This window comes from Tribolium castaneum, chromosome 3 (genome assembly GCF_031307605.1).
Source record: "Tribolium castaneum strain GA2 chromosome 3, icTriCast1.1, whole genome shotgun sequence".
Classification (NCBI taxonomy): domain Eukaryota; kingdom Metazoa; phylum Arthropoda; class Insecta; order Coleoptera; family Tenebrionidae; genus Tribolium; species Tribolium castaneum.
In genome coordinates, this window is record NC_087396.1 from 9,217,045 (window position 1) to 9,243,123 (window position 26,079).

Below are 26,079 nucleotides of genomic sequence, written 5' to 3' on the forward strand. Positions count from 1 at the left end.
AATTTGCTGAATTAAAAACGCGAACATAACAAAAAGCAAATGCTTTATTCCGGGAGGCCAAGAAAACTGGAGGTGGGCAAAATACAACAACTAAACTTACAGATTCAGAGGAGCTTCTCTGCTCTTTTATTAGAAAAGAAAGTATTGAAAGTAAATAAGAATAATTCAAAAATTAATCTAACTGTAAAGAGATTTGCTACTATATAGTATTATAGGAATTCAAGGTGGTATGGACATTGGTGTTCCGCCCCTAAAACACTGCGCTCATCCGGTTGAGGTGATTCTTCCTCCTCCAGCGGAGTTTGCGACTAACGACGAAAATGAATCGTCAACTCTGTGTGAATTAACGGGACCACAAATACCACCTATAGAACCAGCCAGGCAGGAAACACCAAAACGAAAAACTAATTTAAGGAGTTTAGTGGATACTGCTACTAAAACAAATAACGTGTTAGAAAAGATATATTCGGAGGTGAACGACATTAAATTAATAATGCAGCGGCAATTAGAAATAAATGAAGAGATGTTAGTAATAAAGCAGAGAAAACTTCAGTTAAAAGAAAAAAAAATATTCGAATTAATTTTACAGCTAATTTAGATTTATTAGTGTACTTATAATAAAATCTAATGAATAATTAAAAACATTCATTCGGTATTGTGATATTTTATTCGGTAATATATTAATCGTTTCTGTGGATTTATTCTGCTACTAAATTTATTTTTTATTGGTGAAACCGGTTTTACTTGAAAAAAAAATGTTTGAAGTAGCCAGTTATGTATAGTTAAATTTGGATTTAATAGTTTATTTATAATAAAATATTAACAGAAAAATTTAACGAGTGAATCTGTCCCTAATTAAGCGAGTTCGCACATTTTCATCAATAATTTGAACAACCGGAGGTGCTACATCTCTGCCTATGTATTCTGCAGCCACTATGTCGTCATCTACATCTATGCGTTCTCCACGTTCAACGCAAATGTTGTGTAAAACACAACATGCTGTTGTTAAGGCGCATACTCTTCCTGGACTATAGACAAGTGCACCTCCAGTCATGGCCAAGCACCTAAATCTAGATTTTAAGACTCCGTTACATCTTTCAATAGAGTTTCGCGTTGCAATGTGAACAGAGTTATAAAGTTCTTCAGCCCGTGATCTCGGATTTCCCACAGGAGTCATAAGCCATGCTTTCTGTGGGTATCCAGAATCGCCTAATATACAGGGTTATTCATATTTATGAGACAATAAATGAACCTCAAAAAGGACCTATGAAATGATGCCAATTCAGATTATAACTCGTGTCCTATCGAAACTGATAAGAATTTTACAGCCCTGGGAAGGGGTATGGACAGACGTTTTTGTACCATAACTTTGGAACCATTTGACCAAATATTACAAAACTTGGAAGACTTACTAAAGAGAATATGCCTTTTAATCTGGTAATTACGAAAACCGGATACATCCACACAGTTTCCGGTTGGAACATTTCCGGGTCACATTTTTTGCCCTCTTAACACTACTTTTTTATTGCCTAAATCGATAGAGTAATCAATTGCGAATAAAAAAGGTATAACCTTCTACACCGCTAAAATGCACCATTTGATAGCTATTTTAATTTAAACAGAGGCTTGCACTTGACCAAAATCAAAAAAGTGCATCTGCACTCAAAGCGCTGTCAAGTCCTGTCAGACACTTGTCAACTTTAACTTTGGACAATTTGAGGCTCTAAATTGAAAATATTTAATAAAAGGGTTTAGTTCAGTTTAGTTCAATTTGAGGCTCTAAATTGAAAATATTTAATAAAAGGGTTTAGTTCAGTCTCTTAATCTAACCTACAAAAAATTGAAACCAATCTGGTAGCATTTTTCATTGATTATTTCACCGAAAATTGACAAAAAAAGTTATAGTCAGTACCTGATTATTTGTTCCGTTTTGTACGTTTAACACACCAAATTCAAATAAAGACATTAAAACTCTTAAAAGCGTACCCCTACTAAATGGGTGCATCTACTCGCTTGTCTTCCAGACCACAGATCCAGACACTAAATGAACAACACTCAGTTCACTACTAAGTTGCATTATTTTGTAATAAAAGCAGCGGTATTTTTGACTGAATTTGTATTGTTTTCTTCTAGGAATTCGGCTAACAATGTCTACGGACGCCTGCACCGGTCTTACGTACGACATAACCTGTAAAAACTCAAGCTTGATCTTTGATCACAAAAAATGTGATCCGGAAATGTTCCAACCGGAAACTGGATGGATGTATCCCGTTTTCGTAATTACCAGATTAAAAGGCATATTCTCTTTAGTAAGTCTACCAAGTTTTGTAATATTTGGTCAAATGGTTCCAAAGTTATGGTACGAAAACGTCTTTCCATACCCCTACTTCCCAGGGCTGTAAAATTCTTATCAGTTTCGATATGTCACGAGTTATAATCTCAATTGGCATCATTTTATTGGTCCTTTTTGAGGTTCATTTATTGTCTCATAAATACGAATAACCCTGTATATTTTTTGTCATTGGTATATTATTCTTTTTAAAACTGTGATACCTATGTAAAAGCCAACCATCAGGAAGAAAACCTTCAGAAAGAGATGTGCGTAGAGCACTATTACCCCAAATATAATGATTTCCACCAGGATATGCAGCAAATACATTGTAAATTTTGAGATCTGGTCCACAAGTTAATTGTTCATTAATACTATGATGGAAAAATCTATCCACGTATTGCTCTGGATTTTGAGCCGGTTTTTGTAAACGTACATGTGTACAGTCGATTACACCTAAGACATTGGGAAAACCGGCATGAAATCTCCCCCATTGTCCAATTTCATAAAATTTTTGTTTTACGTTAGGATATTCTTCAACTGTAGGAAATTTTACAAACTGTGGAGCTAATTCCACAAGAGCATCAATAGTATAATAATTCTGCTAGCGGAAGCCTGTGAAATTTTTGCAGTGTTTCCTACTAACCATTGAAAACCACCACTTGCCAAAAATTGAAGAGTAACGTAAATTTGCAAGTCTACATTCAAAACGTTGGAGCGTCGTGTTTTTCTCCTAAGACTGTCGTCTATTAGATTTTTTATATAATAGAATGTTCCCCTTGTTATTCTTGTACTTCGGTACAGATTCAAATTTGAAATACGGCCTATATCAAAATTTTCTCTGAGTTCTGTGTTTCCTGCATCTTCATCGTCGTCAAAAATTTCGGCAACAGCAGGCAAGAAAATAGCCATTTAAATTAATTAACTAAAATTTAAAATCATTGATACTTGAAAACTTGTTACCTACTCTAAATAAGAAGATACCAAATTGAAAAATCGTTGAAAAATCCAACTTGCAATTACTTTGCGGCAGAAAATGAGGTACCGCAAATTACAAATGCTTATCTGACATTTGCAAGTGTTTGCAAGTTTTGATGAATTACTTTAACGAGTGCTAACGGTTGCTATAGATACTAACTTTCAACTTTTTCGTGAATTACTTTAACGACGATTGCAAGTTATCTGACACTATCGAGCGTTATCGAGTTTCGTGAATGACCCCCTTTGAAACTAAGATAAGATTTGGTCCCCCTTTAAACTAAAATTAATCTATTTCAACATTTTTTCCAAACTTGGACGAGATTGAAGATCTCAGGGGATGCAAATTTTAGTTGGGACACCCCTACTGGTTTGGCGGGTGCCAAAATCGTCTCTCGCAGTATAATCAAAATGAATTTTTGTTAAAATTTTTATGTCGCCCCCTGACTTGCCGCCCAGGTACGAGACACTCCTGGCACCCGAGTTGGTGCGGCCCAGTGTTGCCAACTGGTGAGAAATTACTCATTTGGTGAGAAATTTTTATTGCAGAAATTAAATTTGAGAAAAAGGGAAAAAATTGTCATATTTAGGGAAATTTAAATAAATTTTGAGTGTTGCTAGTTTTTCTTCACTCTCTAACGGACGTGCTGCGACACTAAAACTCTCCACATGTTTGGGATGAATATAGACTTGATATTCTAATATGTTTGATACTCTATGGTAACAGGTGCTGTTTTCTGTCAAAAGTCACTTTCTCTCTTACGTGTCACAACGTATCATAACCTCATTCGTGTAAATTTGCAATAACTACCCACGTAAACAATCAATATGAGTGCAACAAATGAATCAAGTTCCAACGAATCAACAGCTAAAAGGAAAAAACGTGTGTGTATTCGAGGAAAGAAAACTTTTCAAGAAAGTTGGTTACAAAATGAAAAGTACAAGGGGTGGTTGGCGAAATCTAATGATCCTCTCAAATCCAGGTAGTGTAATAGCTAAGTTTTCTACATGAAGTAGAAGTAAAATTAATATGTTTAATTTTAGATATATCGCTTGTGCAAAAGAATTTAACACAGGAACTAGTGAATTAGATAAGCACGCAAACGGTGAAAAGCGTGGAATAAAGCTTGATTTATAAATTCCCGTTCTGTTTACGTCCCGCTGACGTCCCCGCTCTGTACCCGTCACGTAATGTCTTTCCAATTTATAAATTTACGTTACAAGTAAAAACGTTGCGTTTTGATTGGCTACATTTTATTAATAGAATTATTAAAGTTTAAACTTCACATTAACAAAAATAAGTTGTCAAATTTTTTTTCATAAACGATGGATAGTTTAGATGTTTGTTTAACAAGTTTGGGAGTGATTTGCCTCACAGCTGCTACCATTTTATTGAAAAGAAAAAGAAACCGACGCTACAAAACAAGGCTTTTACATAGAAACAGAAAAACTAAAGGTTTTTATAAAACAAAATTCCTGCCTATGAAAACCCAAGATCCTGAACAATTTTTTAAATATACTCATATGTCCATTGACTTATTCGAGTTATTATTGAAGAAGACAAAACCATTTTTAATTTAATTTTTAATTTTGCATTGGCTACCGCTAGCGCAAAAGTTGGAACTTGGCCATGTTTTGCGTAAACGGGAACGTAGCGGGATTTTATAAACGCCGTCATATAAAATAGCATGATGAACTTTTGCGCTAGCGGGAACGTCAGCGTCGCGTAAACAGAACGGGAATTTATAAATCAAGCTAAAAAGTTGCTGCTTTAAAGATTACATCAAGTTGTGCAACCTTTAATTTAAATAAAAGTGATGAGCATGAACAATTAATTTGCAGTGTTGATCCACATATTTGTGACAAAAAAAGTTTGTGCGTTTTAGCCAAATATTCAAATATACGAAAGCGCTGAAGGGTCACACACAAAAAATTTTTTAGACTAAATTGCCAGTTAGTAAGTCGGAATTGCGAGATACTAAGTCGGAATTGCGAGATACTAAGTCGGAATTGCCAGTTAGTAAGTCAGAATTGCGAGATACTAAGTCGGAATTGCGAGATACTAAGTCGGAATTGCCAGTTAGTAAGTCAGAATTGCCAGATACTAAGTCGGAATTGCCAGTTAGTAAGTCAGAATTGCCAGATACTAAGTCGGAATTGCGAGATACTAAGTCGGAATTGCCAGTTAGTAAGTCAGAAACTCTTAATTTGTGCTTTATTTTTCACTTTGAAAAATGCAATTGCGGTGTTGCAATTCTACTATGAACTGAAACGGGATATAGTTTCGTTTCAAAGTCCACCAACAGTGCTAGAAAATAATATACTACATTCTAACAAACTTGAAACAGTTTTCGCAAAAATGCAAAAAGTGAAATAAACGCCTACTAGTTACCAATCAAAAGATCTGACGGGGCTCAGTAAATAAATTAGCAATATTGGTGTGGTCCACTGTAATTGTATGTTCTACATTGAGTAGGTACCGACACCGAACCTTCGCAGAGCTTCACCATTTTACTTACAATTTTGTTTTCAAACGTCGAACCGTTCCAAAGTCAAACAAACATACTGTTCTACATTTTTGGTAAGTATTCTTGTTTAGGTCTTTCCGTAATTTATATTTATTTACTTTGGGCCGGTTGATAGGGTTATTAAATTAATTGTAATGTTATTGTAATCAAACGTTAAGAGTAACGACAGATCACGTGACCAAATTCAACCAATGTGACGCTTAGATGTACGAGCATAGAATATGTACGAGCTAATGGCGAATCAACTTAACTTGTATAGCACTTCCATCGAGAGATTAAGCTTTTTCAAATATCCCGGAAACATTAAAATCATTTAAATATACCTATTAGTACGGATTGCTAGGTTAGTAATCCTACGACGATTTGTAATGATGCAATGCCTACCTACATAGATATTTTTTACTATTTCTGCCTTTATTGTAAGCATTTCTCTGCCACATACCATCGGTGCCCCGATTTTTGAGCGCTCCGTATAGTTGGTAAATAAATTATGCTACGCCTGTCCCTAAACTATTGTTTTGTTTTTGGTTACAGACAAGTATTTTGTTTTACTTTTAAATATGGATGAAAATTTTGAAAACTTCTTGAAAAGCAGGGACATCGAGGAAGATACCATAGAATATCTTCGCACAGAAAAGGTGTGCAGGATTCAACATTATATAAAATCAATATTAATTTGTCAATTTTGTAGATTGATTGCAAGGTGATAGACGTCATGAGTGACGAAGATTTAGCAAAAATATTTCCTGTGTATGGAGACAGAATTGCCATATCAAATTATTGCAAAAATGCTGTGTCATCTTGTTCATCAAGGAAACAAAGTCTTTTAGACAGACTGCGAAAAAAAATTAATCAAAAACGAAAAAAGAAAAATGTTTTGTCAAGTAGTGATGAAGAAAATGAAGCGTTTCCCAAAAAATTGAATATGGATAAAAAAATGTCTGTCGCTATGAAAAAGCAACACAACAGATTTATTGAAATAGGCTGGTTGCATAGTGAGGACAGTGGAAACAATTTTAAACAAGTTCGTACAAGGAGTGGTGGAGGAACGAGAAAAGTAAACGTCGCTCAAAGCTTCAAAAAAGAAGATTTGCTGAAAATTGCGATAGAACTTTTCTTTCCTAACGGTATATCTTCAAAAGGAAAAATCTCAGATTTTAAAACTGATGTCTTTGATTTTGGTGGTAATCAACTTAACGACCACTACAATGTTGAAGAGATGTATACTGTGACTGGCTTAACAAGACTGAGAATTTATTTGTCGACTCAGAGGATAATTGGGCAAGTTAATGAAAATATACACGCAATTGAGCCTAGAACATATCCTAAACAGAAATGTGAAACATTAACAAGTGGTGCATATGAATATGAATCGTATTGTGCAAATATTGCAATAGGGAACCCTTACGAGGAGCGATTAACAAATGAACGTGTCATAGATGAAAACGAATGTTACAACGTCGAAGAATTTCTAGTTTTGCCAACTCCAAGTGAGAATACTGCATCAGATTTTTTGTTGGCACTAGAGCTTCAGCAGGTCGAAGATGCCAATAACTCAATTCTTCCCATTGAAAAGAACAGTGTCTCAGATGGAAGTATTGCTAAATTAACTTTGCATCGTGGCCATATCTTTGAGGAGTTAATTGATATTTATACATCATTAGACATCAGTACTCAAATTGACATACAAATTGTGTTGCCGAATGGCAACGAAGAAGCGGCTGTAGATTTTGGTGGAGTATTTAGGGACGCATTGAGTGAGTTTTGGACCACAATGTACGAAAAATGTACACAAGGTACAACAGTGCGTATTCCTGTTTTGAGACATGACTTCGGAGATAAAAAATGGACAGCTATTGCAAAAATATTTTTGAAAAGTTGGTTAACCGAAAAGTATTTTCCGATCAAACTTTCCACTGTATTTATCGAAAATTCACTATTTAAAAAGACCATAACTCCTATCGAAGACGAATTTATGAAATATGTCAGTGAGGAAGAAAAAGAAGTTTTTACTCAAGCACTGCATAATTTTGGTACAGTGGATTTTGAACCACTTTTAGATCAATACGGAAGCAGATGGAAACCATCAGAAGAAAATTTTTCTCAACTCTTAAAGGAAATTGCCCACAAGGAGCTTTTGTTGTAAATTGTTTTCATTCCGTTATTAGCAATAAAATAACCCAAGAACAACTTGCTGAGATCTATAATAAGTCAAAACCCACTTCGAAAAACATTCTACCTATTTTGAAATTTGAGGATGTGACTTCCATCGAAAAAGAGAAGGTGATGGGCTATTTGAAAAAGTATTTTCGAGATTCAGACGAAAACTACCGAACGTCTTTTCTACGTTTTTGTACCGGTGCGGATATGATTGTGGGTCATGAAATCAAGGTTACCTTTTCTAATGTATCAGGATTAAAGAGACTGCCAGTTGGACATACATGTTCTTATACATTAGAACTACCCTTCGACTATCAAGACTACACAGAATTTAGATCCGAATTTAATTCCGTGTTAAGTACAAATATTTGGATAATGGACTTGATCTAATTAAGTACCACCTGTTAAGGATATGTTCCTAAAATTAATGTTACGTTTTTATATTTCCAGAATTGAACTTTTGTTAAGTTGTATATTAACCTTTATTTTCTATTAAACTTTATTTATTTTTTGTAGTATAATTTTTTTGTTTACATTTTACAGATAAAAATGAATCACTTGCGTCGTGTTTACTTTAACATAGTTTATTAATAATTTACATTATAATAAGTTTAATATTTGAGTTCGGAGATATACGTACAGATTAACTGCATTGTATGGATCAGAAGGTTTTTCTAAGTGCCCTTCTTCTATTAGTACATTACACAGTTCAAAAATGTCTTTATCACAAGGCATTCTTTTGTCCAAAAATGTACACTCATTTTTCACAACTTCTATTTCATCATCTGGCACTTGTAATAGGTAATCAGAAGATTCATACAGTTCTGGCATATTATACATCACAAAGGGTCTACCTGTTGGATTTATATTGTTCCTAGAACTTGTGATTGAATGTGAGTTCCATTCTAAGCATATTTCGTCCAGTTCATCCTGCAATGTTTAAAAATATTGAATTTACTTTTTACACATTTACAAAAGTCTTCATACATCAATGTCATGATGATGACATAAATGTGTAAAATGGCTGTATAAAAACAACCTCAATTTTGATTTGATGTATGAAGACTTTTGTCCGCCAATTAATAATGTTCTGTGTTATGCTATATTCAGTAAAATAAAAACCACAGTTATAATTGTGGATTAACTTTCTCGGCATTTGAATGGACATTAGTTTTGATAGATGTTAAGTAAAAAATAGATATCAACTTGAATCTACTACTGTCAGACGTCATCATAGAGCGACGTCATAGGATCTTTAATTACTGATGAATAATCCTGTATAACACTTATAAAAACCAAGGATTTGTGATGAAACTAATATGTAACTATTAGCTGTTTCAAAACTATAAAAACCCCAACGTCGCATTATACTGAATTATTTTTTTAAATATGGTTGATAAAAATGTAAAATAGGTATAAATAATTAGATCTCTCATTGAAACTATTGATTACATTAGCTATTAATTTTTTGAAGTGCATAAATAATTTATAACAACCAATTTTGAGAGAAAATGCGACGTTGACATTTACATAATTTTGAAACAGCTAATATTACTGTACTAATTAATTTGCAAATTAGAAATTTTACTTACTCGAATTATATCCATGAAACAAAACTGAATTAGAGACTTGTCAAGAAATGTTCCTGCAAAATATCCGTCTTCCTTTAGTTTACTAAATAAATTCATCCAAAATTGAGCATTATGTCTGCGTAGGATAGACCACCAACATTCAATTTTTTGATTTGCTGTACTAGCTCCATATATGAAAGCTGGTGGAGCATGTTCATCATCTTCAAGACGCTTAAAGAAAAGTTGAATTTGTTCTAGATAATAATTTTTTGTACCCATATCAGTACGAACAGTACGTGGGCATCCTCCACAACGATACACTGTTTTTAAAAAGTAGCCAGCAATAACTCGAGGATCATTGCTTGTACTTCCAGCCTCAAGCCATATTATGGATCTAGAAAATCCATCTATGCAACCATTGATTACAATACCATATGGTTTAAGCTTATCATAGGATTCTACATGCCAAAGAAAATTGGGTCCTTTATTGAAATATTGTCTTCGCCGTAACCTTTTTCTTCATCTATACTCAACTCCAACAGGATCAATTATCTGAAGTATGAAGCGTACTGTTTCTTGACGTACTATAAAACCTTTTTGAAGGCATCTCAAGTGCATCCATCTATATCCATGCAATTGTCCAGATTTTTGAATTTCTTCTTGTAAGAATACCAGAACATTTTGCAGACGTGAATACCTTTTTCTTCGAAATAGTTGTAGTCTTCTCAAAGCTCTTTTTTAAAGTGCTTTCACTTATAAACACTCCGTGTCGAAGAACCAGGAAAGATAAGATTTCAGCATGCCGTAAACCCAAACGAAAATAAAATTTAAGTAAAGAATCAACTTCCATACTCTAAAGCTATGGAAACTAGATAACAACTTGCACTTTCTACAAGTTAAACAACTTAGTATGTTTAATCGCACTGTAAACCATCCCACAACGAAACTGTAAATGGACTGTTATCTATTCTTATTATTGATTGATAATTACTATCTGTACATTGCCACTTACTAACTGGCAATTCCGACTTAGTATCTCGCAATTCCGACTTAGTATCTGGCAATTCTGACATACTAACTGGCAATTCCGACTTAGTATCTCGCAATTCCGACTTACTAACTGGCAATTCCGACTTAGTATCTCGCAATTCCGACTTACTAACTGGCAATTTAGTCTAAAAATTTTTTTGTGTGTGACCCTTCAGCGCTTTCGTAGCAATTTCCTAACACCCTGTGTATTAATATATATTGCACCGCTGCTATAACAATCGTAATTGTAACTTGTATCTGTGCTTGTATATAATTTATTTTATTTTCACGGAATGTACTATTACAAAATCTTGAAGAGAACTTGTCGTTTATTGATTAGTCCCACTAACTGGCAATTCCGACTTAGTATCTCGCAATTCCGACTTAGTATCTGGCAATTCTGACTTACTAACTGGCAATTCCGACTTAGTATCTGGCAATTCCGACTTAGTATCTCGCAATTCCGACTTAGTATCTGGCAATTCTGACTTACTAACTGGCAATTCCGACTTAGTATCTCGCAATTCCGACTTAGTATCTGGCAATTCTGACTTACTAACTGGCAATTCCGGCTTAGTATCTCGCAATTCCGACTTACTAACTGGCAATTCCGACTTAGTATCTCGCAATTCCGACTTACTAACTGGCAATTCCTACTTAGTATCTGGCAATTCCGACTTAGTATCTGGCAATTCCGACTTAGTATCTGGCAATTCCGACTTACTAACTGGCAATTCCGACTTAGTATCTCGCAGTTCCGACTTAGTATCTCGCAATTCCGACTTAGTATCTCGCAATTCCGACTTACTAACTGGCAATTCCGACTTACTAACTGGCAATTTAGTCTAAAAATTTTTTTGTGTGTGACCCTTCAGCGCTTTCGTAAAATTCCAAACTGACATGGAAAATCAAGCGTAAGTATTGTTATCATAAAAAATGTATTAACTACTATTTAATTAATGCCAAACAAAATACAAATTATTTGTGTGATTACTTTCAGAACGATTAAAAAAGGCCGGCGGGCGAAAAATTTCACTCCCACGGAGGTCGAAATTTTAATCGTGGAAGTTGAAAACCGCAGAAATATTTTGTTTGGCCCATTGAAAGGGCCATCATTAACGCAATACCATCGCGACAGGGCCTGGGATCAAGTCCTGTCGCATGTAAATTCGGTGGCCCCCTGCGTCCGGTCTGTGGGCGAATTGAAAAAAAAATTTAAAGACCTCAAGTCGAGGACCAAATCGAGGGCTAATGCCCTGCTTAGGGAATCAAGAAAAACGGGCGGGGGCGAAAATGATGCGGCTCCCCTCAATGCATTTGAGGAAAAAATGCTTGCCTTTGTGGGAAAGGAAAGCGTTGAGGGAATACGCGGAGAGGTATCGACACCTTTGCTTTCTGTAAAGTTGGTAAGTATATGAACAAGAAAAACGCAATAGTTTGTGACATATTTATTAATGCATTTTACATTTTCAGACAAATATAGTTTTTCGCAACTTACAATTTTGTTTACATGTAATAATCCGTGTTCATTCAATTTACAGAGTCCCATGATCCAGTTCCGCCCCGTCCTGTTTCGCCGCCGCAACGTACTCTTTCCCCGCCACAATATCCTCTAACCCCGTCTCCACATCTTACCCCGCCGCCACGACTTCCTACCCCACCGCCACGACTTCCTACCCCACCGCCACGACATCTAACCCCGCCGCCACCACTGCCTGCGAAGACTCCAGCCCCCCAAGTACAGAAAAAAAATTTTTCAAAGAAATCTGCACTAGATGAAATAAAAAAACTTCTGCGATGCAAGCAGATACAAATGTACTTCTGGGGCCGCTGGTGGCGAAAATGCGAGAATCAACGAAGGAAATTAACATGCTTGTAAATTTAAAGGAGAGAGCTAGAGATTAGAGAGGAAGTTGGCTATTAAGAAAAAAAAATTGAAATAAACTTTTTTAACCAAAAATTTTGTAGTTCAATTTACTTCTAAATTTTTTGTTTATTTTAACTATAACTGCTTGAACCACTTTTAAAGATATATGGAATTAAAAAAGAAAAACATTTTTTAGTTTGAACAGACTAATTTTAAAGTGGTTATCAAGTGTAAATAGTTGCCAATTTTGTTATTCCAATTAATATCTTATCTTAATTAATATTAATATCCAAATATGAAAATATCTGGTGGGACCACGGAGAGGATAGCAAGTTCCCACCGGGATAGGAAAGGGACAAGGTTTAAATTAATTGGGAGAAACTGTTAGTTGTGTTAATGGGAAAAGTGTTTAATGAATTACGATATAACAAAAAATAACTGTACTTACATTGAATATTGAAAAATTGATCAAAAACGAGTGAGTCAAAATCGAGAGGAAAAAAAGTTTGTAATAGGTAAAAATAAAGCCAAGATCAGGTAAAATGTCGCTTATCGAGTAAAATGTTGTCTAATCAGGTTTCCTCTAACGTGGTTATAATCGGGGTTTTGCGGTCCTTGAAATGGCAAGTCGTCATGAAGTGGATGTTCCTGGAGATCCTCAACTTCTAGGTTGTACTACGTGCAGATATTGTGCAGCACACAACAAGCAGTCGTTATGGCACAAACCTTGGCTGGACTGTAAGCAAGAGGAGAATCTAAAACATGCCATCGACTTTTGAGAACACCATTTGTTCTCTCCACAGGATTTCGTGTAGAAATGTGAACCGCGTTATAAAGTTGTTCAGGCACAGTGGTTGGGACTGTGACGGGTGTCATAAGCCACGGTTCTTGTGGATAGCCTGAATCACCCACAAGCCAACCTTCTATAAAATTTCCTGCAACTATTCCATCTCGTACAGCTGAGTTTCTCCAGATGAAGGAATCATGATTTGAGCCAGGAAATGCTGCAAAAACATTAAATATCTTCAAACTGGAACTTACCACCAGCTGAACATTGATAGAATAATACAAGTGACGATTAAGATATTTTTCAGGAGCCTCGGTACTAGGTTTTTGAATCCTCACGTGGGTACAATCAATCGCACCCAGAACGTTTGGAAAACCCGCACCATGGCGTGTCATTCCCAAAGCATAAAATGCTTGTTTCACAGCCGGATATTCTGCTGCTGATGGAAAACGAATAAATTGTGGGGCTACCTCGACCAAAGCTGCAGTCACTTCGTGGATGGCTTTCGACCTTGCACTTTGAGAAATGCGACTGCTGCTGCCTACCATCCATTGGTATGTTCCAGTGGCAGAGCTACATACAATTTATGCATGGGGGTCAAGTGAGAATAACGCCCTTTTTTGGTATTTTTCGTCAGAGCTGGCGAAATGAGCTGCAAGACATAATTAAAAACGGTTCGATCAAGCCGAGTTCGTTGAAAAAGTAGCCTCTCCGGAATGTCGTTCATCAAAAATGGTCTCACTGGATGTTCTTCATTATCACTACGTTCACTATCATCACTGCTTTCACTAGAATTTTCAAGTAAATCATTGGCCAAAGCGGCCAATGCTTGTCGCGCAACCGCCATTTTCACTTGAAATTCAAAATTTGACAGGTCGCAAATCGACTTACAACTGCTCGAGAGGTGTCGCAGCCAACGGTTGCAAATTTGCGCGCAAAATTTGACTTGAAATTAGGAAGCGACGGTCGCATCTTAACACTGCGCCGTTGCTATGTCAATCATGATTTGCGCGGGTCGTAACTCAACTTGAAATCGGCCCGAAAAAAGTGTGCGGACCTGTCCAAACTTTTACCTGCTCAGATTAGCGACAACCCTTTGCGACTTGCATCCCTGCTAGTTGTGCGTTCCACCTTGTGTGAAAAATCGTTTTTCTCAAAACGAACATTTCCAAAGTGAGAAACAGATCGAATCTCACTTACAAAACTGTGCCCACAAAGCACACTCTTGATGCCATCGGGGATCGGGCGAAAACCCGAAAACCGAAGAGAGTACCGACCATTCGAATTCCGCCTCCGGCGGAATTTCCGAAACCAATACCAACGACGCCCATGCCAATCGAATTGGAACCGGAGATGAACTCCAAGGACCTGTTCCAATCGCCACCGGCGAAGAAGACGGCTAGGACACCACCTCCTAGCCATTCAGGTAAGTCTAAGATAAAGATCAGCAATAGATTTGATTCTTTACAGGTGGAAGACATGGAGACCATGACATCCGGAGAAGCAGACCAGTCTGCCGGCCCCTCCCAGGAGTCACAACCAAGGAGAAGCCCCTCCAGAGAAACGCCTACCGCCGATCGTGATCCACGGAAAGGCAAAAGACCACGCTACACTTCTCCAGTTCTGCAAGAGGCAAGCTGGAGAAAACTTCACAATTAAATACACCCGGGAGAGAACCATCATCTCCACAAAAACGAGGAAAGAATTTAACGCAATTAAGGATAAAATGGAACAAGATGAGCTGGAGTACCACACGTACACCACTAGAGAAGATAAAACACACACATTCGTGCTCCACGGTCTTGACAAAGGACCCGAGATCGGAGACCTCAAAGCTGAGATGAAAGAGAAAGGTGTTGATCTCATCAACATCTATGAGATGAAAAACACCCAAAGACCGCTGTTCCTCGCCATCACGGGGAAATATGAGACGCTGAACAGCATCTCTAAGAAATGCCCGGCACTAAGCCACATCCGTGTGAGCTTTCACCGGTACATCAAGAAAACTCGCATCACACAGTGCCACAGATGCCAAGAATGGGGCCACGCGACAAGCAACTGTCGCGTCAAACTAAAATGTTTGAAATGTGCCGGAGGACACTGGACGAGGGAGTGTGGAATCAGCGATGATGCCACACCAAAATGTGCAAACTGCGGAGGCCCCCACACCGCAAACAATCTCGATTGCCCCGTTTACCGAAAGCGGGTGCAATACATCAACGAGAGAGTCGCACAAGAAGACGAAAAAGCGGGCCGCAAATCCACCCGCTACATCCCAGCCCCGGCCACAACAACCAACGCTTGGACGAGGGCCCCCACGACGCAATCGCAGCCCATGCCCCCACGGCTGCATCCCACTGTCCAGCGCTGAGCCAGCGCCACGCCTATCAACAACAGGAGCCCCCGAGAGTACCACAGCCCCTGGAGCCCACGAGAGCACCACAGCCCCAGGAGCCCCCCAAACCCCAAGGGACGATGTCAACGGCCGAGACCCTCGCGCAGCTCTCGCAGGCGTGCAAAAGGTTAGACCAGTTAATGGACTTATCTAAAATGCTCAAGGCGGTAGCTGATCTCACCACCCTGCTGGGAGGGTGTACAGATCCTACCTCCAAATTCATGACAGTTTTTGAATTCACCAAAAATCTTCACACTTATGGATTTTAAAGTCATTTGTGTAATATGGAATGCTAATAGTGTCAAACAAAAAATTGACGAATTAATTGCTTTTTTACATTCTAACAATGTAGATATTTTGGTCATCAGCGAAACTAAATTAACTCCTAACGATAGATTTTTTATTCAAAATTACAACATAATTAGGCAGGACCGAGTTGATGGTACTTGTGGGCGATGGCGCTAAAATTCAAATTCAAAATCACAGCTCCCTGAGTTACCGGCCGGGACAACGCTGCGCAAGCGAGGCAGTCTGGTTTGACCGCTGACGAAGATTAGATGCTCTGTTACCTTTATGTGTTGGTTTAATAAACTGTTAATTTTTCGTCTTTTTGCTGCAACAATCACCCACAGTACTAATGCGGCGGGTGGCGTCGCGATTTTAGTCAAAAAAGGTATTTCGTTTTCAAAATTAACGTTACCGTTAAAGAATTTAAAGACAATTTTACATTTCACTTTTCAACTCGGCAAGATTTAACCTTCTTTCTTTTTGAAAAAATTTTATTAATTTGTAACATTTTTATTGTTTTTTTCTTAAAAAACACGTAAATGTAAATTCTTACGTAGTTTTATCCTGTGTTTTTTAAAATGTTTTGACTGCTGATGATGGTATAAATAAATACCGAAACTAGTCCAATTCCTTCTTTTTATTTCCACTTTGGTTAGGCTTCGACTTTAAGTTATCCATTTATTCAATTTGAAAAATTTTACCTAACTTTGAGATGGTCAACTTCCCCAAGAAATTTGAATATGCCGGAGAGAGAAGAAAATTCTCAAAAAACAAGAAACCCATCGCCCCAGCCATCGACTTCCAAAATTCAGGAACAGCCTTCTATACATGTGCCAATTGACACTCTGAAGCAAACAGAAAAAGCTACTACTAAAACAAAAGACTAGACATAAAAGACAGCACTCAGAAATACTCACATCCACTCCGATGAAAATTTTATTAGATGAGAAGAATGAGAAGAAAAGAGTAAAAGAAGAAAAATCAAAAAACAAGGTTCTAAAAACAAAAGTTAAAACAGTAAAAAGAAAAGTACTACAAAGTGATAGTGAGACTGATGAAGAAGTCATTGACGAAAGTCAGATTTGCGACGATGATGAATTAGATAATATTCTTCAAACATCTGAAGATTTATGTGTTCTATGTGAAGAGGCTGGTAAATCAAACGAGGTCTGGTACAGATGCACCTTGTGTGGCAAGTGGGCTCACAAGACCTGCAGTGATGCATCTGGCCCCGAAAATTATAAATGCGATTTTTGCTCTTAACTTTTATACGTATTCATGACTTGTTTATTAAAATACTTTTGTTTTGAATCTACCTTTGTTTTGTTGGTTTTTGTGTTTGTTTATTCATTTTTGTATGTATAATAAAAAAGTATTACCAAAACTGAGTCTTATAAACCTACATGAAGTATAAAAGTTGAATAATTATAATTTAACTTATTAGTAAAACGCAAAAAAAAGCGCGTCGTCTTGCCCTATTCGATGCGTCAACTTTTCCAGTGATGTTGAAAAGATGACGCAAATGCAAAAATTTTTACATGTCTTATTTTTTATTTTTTAATATTAATGTTACTACTTGAACCTGTCTAATCAAAAATGTATAGATTGAAGTATGTCTCCTCTAAATTACGATACTGTATTTTTTTTTAAGTTAATTATGAATTTTTTTCCTTAAGTGCGTCATCTTCGACACATTTCCCCTACTCACTTTTCCTCCAATAATTCCACCCCGACAGTAATAGACTTAATCCTTACGAAGAATTTCTTATTGGAAAACGAACCTCAGTCTCTTTCAGAACTAAATTCCGACCATAATTCGGTAATTTTCGAAATTTCTAATCTTCGTAAAGATAACGACAACCGACAAATAACGTCTTTCAAAAATACCAACTGGCACAACTTTCGTCAAGATTTAGATAATGAAATCCAAATTAATCACAATATTTCAACCACCGAACAATTAGAACACGAAATTAATCAATTCACAAAATCAGTTCAAAAAATTAGGAAAAAACATTCAACAACGCGAATAGTCGCTTCCTTAAGAAAAGACAAAATAAATACCGGATAACTGATATACAGATTAATTACAATAAAAATAAAGTTACCACTATGGCCTTAGTTGATATTAAAAAAGCATTTGACCGCGTTTGGATCGACGGTTTAATATACAAAATGATCCAATTCAAAATTCCGAAAAGTTTAATTTTATTAATTCACTCATATTTAACAAACCGGGAACTCCTAGTCCAATTGAAAAACACCCAATCGACGAGGAAATTAATTGGAGCTGGGGTCCCGCAAGGTTCAGTCTTAGGTCCGACCCTTTTTAATATCTTTATAAACGATATACCAATATTCGCGAAAACAAATACGGCGCTTTACGCAGACGACACCGCAGTGTATGCGAGCTCCTTTTCGGCCCAAATAGCGAGTAAGTAAATTCAAATTCATATTAACTTATTGGAGAAATATTATGACAAGTGGAAAATCAAAATTAACGCGGAAAAAATACAACAAATAGTATTCACACGCAAATTCACACGGACCATAAAATTTGGGATAAATTACGGGTGTACGATAAGAAAATAACAGACGAACCGCACGTTAAGTACCTCGGGACGTATATTGACACACCTTTAAATTTTTTCAAAAACACTAAATATTTAATTAGTAAAGCCTCCGCCGCTCTTAAGAACATGTACTCGCTTATGAAAAGGAACAGTAAACACTCGCCACAAAACAAAGTGTTTATGTACAAAACAATAATTCGACCAATTTTAACATACGCCACCTCCGTATGGTGTCACCTCTCGGACACTGCCTTTAAACCGCTGGAAGTTTTTCAAAATAAATGTTTAAGATTAGCTTTAAATGAAAGTCGCTATGCTAGAATTGTCGATTTGTTACAACACGCCCTTCAGGCTAAAACATAAAACATCATATCAACATTTGAGCATCTACGATAAATAAACTTTCAGGTGGGCCTCAGACCCCTTAGACAGATCCATGGAATTTTATTCTCGTGTGATCTGTCAAAGTCTAACCGAAATGAAACAGCCACCAATTCAAGGATCGACCTCGAGTTCGCTGTGTGGTCCACGAATTTCCAAACGCACTTTTTTGTATATTTGTAAATATTTTATGTAAATAAGTAGGTTAAGTTAAATTAGTTCAAATGTCACGAAATAAATATTTTCAAAAAGTACAAAACTACAGGACTGGGGAGACCTCTGGTTCACAGTCGCGCGCTTAGGTGCGTGCATAGTTTAAGTTAACTTAGGTAGGACGCGTAATTTATGGCTCGGCGGGGTCAATAGAAAAAGGGTTTTTGTACTTCTTTCCCTTAGTTTAATGATAATTTTGTTATGCATGTTAGTTATAAGAAAATTTCACATTGTATTAATTAATCGAAGGCGTCTTCAGCGCACCAATAATTGTTTGCACTACAGGTTAAGCACGACTGTGCATGAACCAGTAAATTATGATTTGTAAATTAGGTTAAGATTGCTGTGTTTGTAGGATTTCTGATCCTTTGTAACTCTTGTAATATAAATAAACATTGTTGAATTGAAAAAAATAAATCACAACCAAGTGATGGTTATGTAATTTTCGTGCACTTGCAAAGCGGGAGCTTCTGGGAAGTGCAAACATATTTGCGCGGTTCTTCTTAAGTGTGGCAGGTTGTATTAAAATCTTGTTTTGCAATTAAATTTACTTTGTTTCTCTTTTATTATAAGGGATATTATTGCAAACCTTGAAGAACGGAAAAAGGATTTTTACGGTAAATACGAAGCCAAACCTTTAAAAGAATTATGCTGCGCGAAGGAAATTAGAAAAACTTGTAGGTCGTTATCAGAGGCTGAAAGTTTAGAGTGTTTCAACACTTTATTAATGAATCAGCCTAATTCTGCTTTGAGTTGCCATTGGTAAGTACTTTAATAAATCGTGTAAAATACGAAAATATTGAAAAAATAAAAAGAAAGCTTAGATGAAGTAAGAGCTTTACGATGGTAACAAAAGCTGTTTTTTTAGGCAAGGTCGTAAAAGTCTGTCTGAAACAGAAGTGCAGAGTCTCGATTCTCAGGTCCCAGATTGGTTAAAAGTGTTGTTCGTACACATAAATGCGTCTCAGTTTTTGAGCTCTCTAAATATAAGTATGGAGCACTATGGGCTAAAGGCGTGTTGCAAGGAATTTTACAAGATGTATTTCCTAAATTCCATTCCAGAAATGGTAGCCCTTACTTGCACAAGGGTGAAAAATTGAACGAAAGCATAGATTAACAGGTAATTTTTTCAAATAATCTGACAACTTAAATGAAATGTTTATTAAGAATGATTTATTTACATTGTTTATTATTTTATTAACAGAATATATCTCGTTTCACATCTATCTACAAATATCACAACTGAATTTTTGGAGTCAAATGGGTATGTTTAGGGACGAATTGAGGGGCTTTTTACATTTATCCACACCAGATAATCTATAAAGGGAAAAATGGGGCTAAATATCTTAGGAAAATAGGGACAGTATTTCTGCCCCGTCAAGAAAACGCAGTCTCACAAGGGTATCACGACATTGTTTTGATAAGTGTTTAATGTATAATTTTCTGTTTAGGTTCTAGGTGTTATTCAGTCTTCACCTACAGTCGAGACGATTGGAAGAAAAAGGCGTTGAATTACTTTAACGAAAGCAAGTTCAATAATAAATATGTGCAGCATGGGATTAAGTTTGAAAAAGAGGCTTTGCAAACCTATAGGAATCGGTTGAATTATGACATTAAAGAACCTGGGTTTGTGATCTCAAAAAGGTTTCCATGGCTAGGATATTCCCCCGATGATATTGTTTATGAAAACGACCGCCCCAAAAGGCTTGTTAAAATAAAATGTTCCTTTGCTGGTAATTAATATAAAATTTCTATAGAAAAATACATTTGCATTGTTTCAGGAAAATCTGCAGATACCAGTGGAACTTGTAAATATATGTCCATTTTTGGATGTGCCAGCAGAAAGAGGGGTCACATTAAAACAGCGCCATCAATACTATGGGCAAGTTCAGTTAGGATTAGTAGTCCTTAACTTAAGTGGTTGTGATTTAATCTTATATTTTCCTAAATCTAAATCTTTCATTAAAATAATTGTTCCTTTTGATCCCGAATTTTGTAAAAAAGTACTGATTAAGATTTCTTACAATGTTTTCAGTTACAAGACTCACGAAGTTTGTGGTAATAAAAGTAGTGTTGAATAAATTGTTTTATTATTTCTATGTATAATTTTGATTAATGATTAATTATCACCATCGGCGGTTTCATTCAAGTTAAAAAACTGAGCCTACTCTGAATTATAAATTCAAATGATCACATGGTACGTATAATAATCACAGCCTTAAAATTTATCATCTTTTAAAACAGAAGATTCTAAATTTACAATTAAGGTTAATTCGTCTATTAGCCCAGTTAAAGACCAGGGTAAGGTTTTTTTATCTTTTCATTCTTTGAAATACTCTTTTCACATGAATTCTCGCTTTAGAAATTCTTAAATTTTTATTTGCCCCTTCTTTAATAAATTGACTGTTATCATGTAAAAAGAAAGGTCTAATCACTTTTATTCAATGACAATGAAAAACATTATCTATAACAAAACCTTTATCAACCATTTTTTCAACCAGTGGTTCTAATTTTTCTATTAACTTGCTTTGTTCGAAAATTGCTTTGTCTGAACTCCGATCCCCATAACATTTAGAAATAAAAGTGATCAGTCCTCCAGGACTTACACCTATCATGCATTTAATAGTTTGCCCTTCTTTGTAATCTGAATAAGTCATTATGCGGTATGACAAATAAGTTGGTTTTTTCACAGGTATTTCGGTGCAGTCGAGGACAACTCTTACTGACTTAAAATTAACAAAACATTTAGGCAAATTCTGTGAATATAGTAAACATAGGTAATAGTATTGGGCCATGAATCACATTTATTTAATATATTTGCCAAACAGCTTACACACCAATAAAACGTATTTTTAACACTTGTTTCGCTAATTTTGAATAAGAAAGCTAATACATTAAAGTTAATAATACTCTTTTTTAACTTCATAAATGTTAAAAATATTCTGTCCAGAAAACTTAGTTTGTGGACTCATTGGTCTGGATACATTTTTGCAATTAAGTCAGTAAAGTCATTTAACATCTTAAAAGTTGCAAATTCCTGTTAGACACTTTAGTTGGGTATTTGTTGTAACAGTAGAAGAAAAACTAATCAACAGTTTACCACTTTTCATTTGTGTTGATTTATCAGAATTGTTATGAAAGACGTTTGGTTTCTGCACTAACTGTAGTAAAATCTCAACGACACTTAACTCTTCTTCGCTTAAAGTGTTTTGATTGGGAATGGGGCTATCAGTCCTTTCATCTTCTCTAGATTCCGTTATCACCTCCGGTACAACAAGTGCAGGGCACTGTTGTGTAGATGTTTTAAAATATTTCAGTTAAAATGTACACTTTCATTTTTCAACAAGGTTCTTCTTTCCTTCCTATCGTTCACGTGTTTCTTTCATTTCGGATAATTCGCTGGTCGCCAGAGGTAAATTAATCGAGGACACTGCGGTTTTGGTAAGTCTTGGCGCTTTCATTTTTGATCTAACACCTTTAACACCATTTTTTTAACAATTTCGACCCTGTTTATATCTATAATTCGATACTTACTCTTTGGATAATAATAATTTTCTTTAAAATGACGAGAACAAACGGTCGAACAATCAGTTGCCTCTTTTTTTAATAATAAAACTCTTTCCCAAAGTTTCCTCCTGTTTAACTTATGTTTTCACCCCAAAGAATCCACTCCCATCACTGGTAGTTCATTTTTTTTCGGAAAATTATGAAAATGCAAAGACCAGTTTTTTCTTGATTTGGGGCACAGTTTGTGTTGTAAAGTGTTTTAAGCATTTTGGTCTATAACCAAATAAATTTGTAGTTGCATTAAAAACCAACACACACATTTATACTGATTTTAACACAATCACATAATCAATCAATCAATCAATCAATTCAAGATGAAAAAATCAACCTTCTTAAAGTCAATGCAGCGCTCAGAGAGGTAATCGAAGGCCAACTTAAAAACGATCGCGATAATGGAAGAGAAGTTCGCGAAAAAGTGAATGCAGGTAAACAAGCCTGGCTTATCAACAGCGATGAACCTCCGAAAGTACCTTTCAACTTGCAACGTCCTGCGACGATGATGGATAAGGGTTTGCCAAATTCCAAAAACCTGACAAAAAATAGGGACAGAACATTTCCTCCCACATTACAAGTAACAATTCCTTCAACTTCCGGAGTCTCTACCGCTGATACCAACACAAAAACGCCGCAGAGTGATAAAGAGGACGGCTTCATTCTGGTCCAAAACAAAAAAAAGAAGGCATCCGCGTCTACCAAAGTGGCCCCACAGAGCTTACAAGCAACTAAACCGATCTCGGTAGCTTCTAGAAAAAAACCAATGATTGGCTCATCAGCCAGTACTGTTTTAAAAAGCGTTCCTAAATCAGCTCATCTTCACTTGTCTAGATTAGATCCGGACACCAAGGTCGAGAATATCCTGGACTATATCAAGCCCCATGTGTCCAAAGCAAACTGCGAAAGACTACAATCGAAAAATCCAACCCTATACTCGTCATTCAAGCTATCTGTGCCACTAGGAGAACTTGAGCAAGTCATGAATTCTTCCATCTGGCCCTGTGGAGTTACTATAAATCGTTTTTTCTTCAGGCGCCCCCAAAACAACAATCCACCAAACCAGAGTGTAGTGGCGTAACTGTGTTAAATTTATATCACCTTAATATTCAAAGCTTAAAAAACAAAATTTTAGATCTAGAAGCCTTTTTGCTGTCCGATGGCCCTTTTGAAGTACTATGTATCAATGAGCATTGGATGACGGCTAATGAAATCGAGGTTCTTAAATTAGGAAATTATTGTACAGTTTCTAGCTTTTGCAGAACTTTGCGCTATCATGGTGGAGTAAGTATTTTTGTTCATAATTCCATGACTCATTGCAAATCTTTGAGTTTTGATAGTATTGAGTTTGATTTTGAAGTTTCTGGATGTTTATTAAATGACAACTTAAATGTAGTTACATTGTATCGTTCACCTTCGGGGAATTTTGATGTTTTTCTGAAAAAATTAAATTTAATGCTTTCGTCTTTAACCAAAACCAATAATAAAATTATTGTAACAGGCGATTTCAATGTGAAATTTGGCACTTCGGATAAGCTTGCTGTTGCTTTGGTTAATACTTTTCTTTCATATGGTTTATACTCAACTGTTTTTACTCCAACTCGAGGAAATTCCTGCCTAGATAACATTTTCACTAACTTTCAAATCAATGATTATCAAGTAACAACTCATGATCCAGGATTATCTGATCATTGTGGTGTATGTATGAGTGTCTTTGTTCCTACTTCGTCTCTAGTGGCAAATGAAAGTTCTAATACCAAATATAGACCTATAACTGCTTTAGGATTATTCCACCTATATAACTTTATTGATAATATCAACTGGGATTTTATCAACAATACTAACAATGATGTTGAAGACTTATTTACTCAATTTAACAGTATTCTAGTACATTATGTATCTATTTGTTTTCCTGAAAAAATTTTATCCACTCGAGCATCAAAAAATTGGTTTAATGACAATTTGCGATCTTTACGTAACATGCAAACTCTGCTTTTTCAACTTCAAAACAAACAGATTATTGATAAAGAGGTTTACACTGATTTCAGAAAATTCTATCGCAGTGAAATTGCAAAAGCTATAGTTAAATTTCATGATAACATGATCAACAACGTCCCTAACAAACAAAAAGCATTGTGGGATATTGTCAACACAAAGAGAAAAAATTCTGTTAAATTGCCTACGAATCTGTCGCCTGACACTATCAATAACTATTTCACTAACATTGCTGCCAATACAATTAACGCGTTACCCAAAACATCAAATATTTTAACATCGTTTGAAACTGACTCTCGATTTTCTTTCCATGAAGTTACTTATAATGAAGTTAGGGATGCCATTAATCATTTGAAGAAATCTAATAGTTGTGATGCCTACAATATTAGTTCAAAAATTCTAAAATCGTTAGTAAATCTTATAGTTATTCCTTTGACTAAAATCATTAATAGGTGTATTAGAGAAAGTATATTTCCAGCAGTTCTAAAAACTTCCAAAGTTGTACCGGTTTTTAAGAAAGGAGATCCGAATGACATCAGTAATTATAGACGTATTTCTCTAGTGCCTATCTTAGCAAAGGTTTTTGAGTTTATTTTAAAAAAGCAAATCAACTCGTATTTTGAGAATAATAGTCTCTACTCGCAGTTCCAATTTGGTTTTAGATGCAATCACTCAACATCCCTAGCTATTAACTACCTTAGTGAAAAAATTTTGTCTAGTTTTGAAAATAAGGAAAATACCTATGTTTGCTGTTTGGACTTAACAAAAGCATTTGATTGTGTTGAGCATGGTATATTGTTACAAAAATTAAAATCATATGGATTCTGTGTCAGAAGTATTAGTTTGATGAATTCATACTTAATAAATAGATGTCAGTTCGTTTCTGCCCACAATATTAATTCCAATAAAATGGAAATTAAATTTGGTGTACCGCAAGGATCGGTCCTAGGACCGACTCTATTTCTCATCTTTATAAATGACCTGCCACTTTCTATTAAAGATACTAATTTCTTACTGTTTGCTGACGACACCACTATCTATGGCGCTTTTGATTTAAAAGAGGCTCTGGATCACATAAAAACTTGTGTTGAAACCAAAATTAAAGACTGGTTTATTGGTAACAAACTTACCGTTAATTGTGCCAAAACTCAAGAAATTATTTTTTCCTTAAACAAATCATTTATTACCCCTTCTTATATTAAGCTGTTAGGTGTTTTTCTGGATTGTGGATTGACTTGGGAAACTCATTGCGACTACTTAGTTACTAAACTTTCTAAAAAATTGTTCTTGTTTAGGCAGTTGGTATCTACCTTATCGACTAAAACTTTATTATCAGTTTATCATGCCATATTTCACAGTGTTCTTTCATATGCCATCCTTGCTTGGGGTCATTCGCCACATACAGCTAAATTATTCAAAATACAAAG

At 35.8% G+C, this 26,079-nt stretch overlaps 1 protein-coding gene and 1 long non-coding RNA gene across 2 annotated transcripts; both read left to right on the forward strand.

Moving 5' to 3' along the window:
* The first annotated feature begins 4,109 nt into the window (after window positions 1-4,109).
* LOC103314333 (uncharacterized) lies at window positions 4,110-8,438 on the forward strand. Its single transcript, XM_015984642.2, has 4 exons — window positions 4,110-4,290; window positions 4,352-5,888; window positions 6,370-6,473; window positions 6,527-8,438. Exons 3-4 carry the CDS (start codon window positions 6,396-6,398, stop codon window positions 7,979-7,981), a joined length of 1,533 nt encoding a protein of 510 aa, XP_015840128.2. The 5' UTR covers window positions 4,110-4,290; window positions 4,352-5,888; window positions 6,370-6,395; the 3' UTR covers window positions 7,982-8,438.
* Window positions 8,439-19,479: 11,041 nt separating this feature from the next.
* Window positions 19,480-21,078, forward strand: LOC135265643 (uncharacterized). The gene is made up of 3 exons (XR_010333381.1): window positions 19,480-20,219; window positions 20,304-20,832; window positions 20,881-21,078. It is a non-coding gene; the product is annotated as an uncharacterized LOC135265643 (long non-coding RNA).
* The last annotated feature ends 5,001 nt before the right edge of the window (window positions 21,079-26,079 follow it).

What these genes read in the sequence shown, in the direction of transcription:
- LOC103314333 (XM_015984642.2), top strand. Translation starts at nt 6,396, where the DNA reads ATGGATGAAAATTTTGAAAACTTCTTGAAAAGCAGGGACATCGAGGAA. An exon ending in AATATCTTCGCACAGAAAAG is followed by an intron (nt 6,474 to 6,526) that starts GTGTGCAGGATT and finishes TCAATTTTGTAG; the next exon opens with ATTGATTGCAAGGTGATAGA.